General features: G+C 70.3%; 1 protein-coding gene across 1 annotated transcript; it reads left to right on the forward strand.

The window, feature by feature from the left end:
• Positions 1–259: 259 nt before the first annotated feature.
• LOC102730662 (sphingolipid delta(4)-desaturase/C4-monooxygenase DES2) lies at positions 260–2,527 on the forward strand (the record flags this gene model as incomplete). The annotated part of the gene is made up of 2 exons (XM_081810308.1): positions 260–998; positions 2,495–2,527. Coding segments are annotated over exons 1-2 (750 nt in total), but the record flags the coding sequence as incomplete, so codon positions are not given.
• Between the last annotated feature and the right edge of the window lie 5 nt (positions 2,528–2,532).

Here is a 2,532-nt window from a genome sequence, read left to right on the forward strand (position 1 = left end):
CTTTCCTTGGGCTGGTGGCAAAGGCTCCCCCCCCGCCCGCTCTGGGAAGTCTCCCCGGGGCCCCCAGGTGGTGGGGAGGCAGGCGTGTCTGGCTCTGCCAGGGCCAGGTCTCCGAGGGACCCTGCTGTCACTGCCTGGGGCTCAGTGGATGGTGCCGGGGAGGGGGGAGGCCGAGCTCCGTCCGGGTGGGGGGTGGGGGCCCCACCCTGCCGGCGCGCCCGCCTCACCTCCTCCTCTTCTCGGTCCCGCCCGCAGCCAAGTACCCGGCCCTCAAGGCCCTGATGCGGCCGGACCCTCGGCTCAAGTGGACGGTGCTGGGGCTGGTGCTGGCGCAGCTGCTAGCCTGCTGGCTGGCGCGGGACCTGGCCTGGCGCTGGCTGCTCTTCTGGGCCTACACCTTCGGCGGCTGCGTGAACCACGCACTGACACTGGCCATCCACGACATCTCGCACAACACGGCCTTCGGCTCGGGCCACGCGGGGCGCAACCGCTGGCTCGCCGTGTTCGCCAACCTGCCCGTGGGCCTGCCCTACGCCGCCTCCTTCAAGAAGTACCACGTGGACCACCACCGCTACCTGGGCGGCCACGGGCTGGACGTGGACGTGCCCACGCGCCTGGAGGGCTGGCTCTTCTGCACGCCAGCGCGCAAGCTGCTCTGGCTGGCGCTGCAGCCCTTCTTCTACTCGCTGCGGCCGCTCTGCGTGCACCCCAAGGCCGTGACCCGCATGGAGGTGCTCAATGCCCTGGTGCAGCTGGCCGCCGACGCCGCCCTCTTCGCCCTGTGGGGGCTCAAGCCCGTGGTCTACCTGCTGGCCAGCTCCCTGCTGGGCCTCGGCCTGCACCCCATCTCGGGCCACTTTGTGGCCGAGCACTACTTGTTCGTCAAGGGCCACGAGACGTACTCCTACTACGGGCCCCTCAACTGGATCACCTTCAACGCGGGCTACCACATGGAGCACCACGACTTCCCCAGCATCCCGGGCTGCAACCTGCCCCTGGTACGCGGTGGCGCCGGAGAGCGGGGGGCGTGGGGGCGCGCGGGGGGCCACAGCCCAGCTCTCTAGGCCTTGCTGATCGCTGTCTGCCCGCTGCCTCAGTTGTGGTCCCAGGGCGGGAGAGGCCTCCCCGCAACCCCGGGATAGCGGGGGCCCGGCTACAGAGTAAGGAGGTGGCTTCTGGGGGGGCAGGGGCTCGCGGGGGAACGGAAACCTGTTTGAGCCCAGGCTGGACGTCCTTGGGCAGGCCCCTTGCCCTCTCTGTGCCTCGGCTGCCCCTTCCTTAAGACGGGCCGGCATAGCCATGCTGCACGCAAAACACCTCCCCTTCCTGGCTCCCACCTCCCCTGTCCCTGCGCATTTCCCGTCACTGCCCTGCGACCCTCCAGGGCCCCCTCCTGGCCCAGAGGGGACAGGGTGGGCCCGGCCCTTTGTGACCCCAGAGGCTGGGCCTGAGCTGGAGCCGCCCTGGGGTTGGGGAATTTCTGGAGGAGGGAGGAGGGAGGGAGAGGAAGAGGAGAGGAGCTGTGGGCTGGCGGGTTAGGAAGAGCGGGGGTGACCCGAGGCCCAGGGGGGCGGGGCAGGCGTCGGAGCGCTGGGGTCTGTGTGCCTGCCCTGTGTGCACGTGTGTGCACGCCCGTGTGCGGATGCTTGCCTGTGTCCGAGTGTGCCGTGTGTACACGTGTGTGTGCGTGTGCTCGCGTGAGAGCACCTGTCTGGGTGTGCGGGTGACCCCGGAGTCCGGCCGCCGGGGGTGTGTCTGGCCCTGGCCGTGCAGCCCCCGGCCCTTGCCTCCCGCGCGTCTGCTGCTGGTGCTCCTGAGGTCCCACTGCGCGCCGGGCACCATCTCAGCCTCACCCCAGGCCCGTGCAGCGGGCGTCCTCCTTCCCCGCTGTCCGCCTTCCACAGACAAGGCAGAGGCTCAGGCAGGGGCCGGCCGGACGCGCGTGCTGTTTGCCGGGGAGAAGGAAAGAAGGGCTCACAGCTAAGTCAAGGCTCCCCGCTCCTGCCTCAAGCAGGGGGTCTGCTCTCCCGAGCCCCCATCTTCCGCTATAAAGCAGGCCCTGAGCACTGGGCGCATCCCCCTGGGGGGAGTGAAGGGCATCCCCGGCTGTTGGCGAGCGGCGGTGGGGGTGCGCATGTAGGTGCTGAGGCTGGGAGGGCTTCCGGGAGGAGGTGGGCTGAGGGTGTGGGTGCAGAGGGGGCAGGAGCAGGTGCAGAGGGAGAGGTGTGCCCCACGCCACCGGGAAATGGGAAGCACTAAGGCTGGGAGGAGGGCGATGGGGTGGGGGCCTGGTGTCCGCTGAGGCCGGAGGGGCTGGGGGGCAGGAGGCGGCAGGGGACGCTGGGCGGTGACGCCGCGTGTGCGTCTGTGTCAGTGTGCGCCCTGCGCATGCTCCCACCCAGGGTTGCGTGCACGCTTGCGTGCCCCCATGCATGTGTGTGGCAGGGAGGCGTGCGCCCGGCCGCGGCCTCTGACCCTGCCACCCTCTCTGCAGGTGCGGAAGATTGCTCCCGAGTACTACGACCACCTGCC

This window comes from Leptonychotes weddellii, unplaced genomic scaffold (assembly GCF_054177405.1).
Source record: "Leptonychotes weddellii isolate Sample4059 unplaced genomic scaffold, ASM5417740v2 HiC_scaffold_22220, whole genome shotgun sequence".
NCBI lineage: Eukaryota > Metazoa > Chordata > Mammalia > Carnivora > Phocidae > Leptonychotes > Leptonychotes weddellii.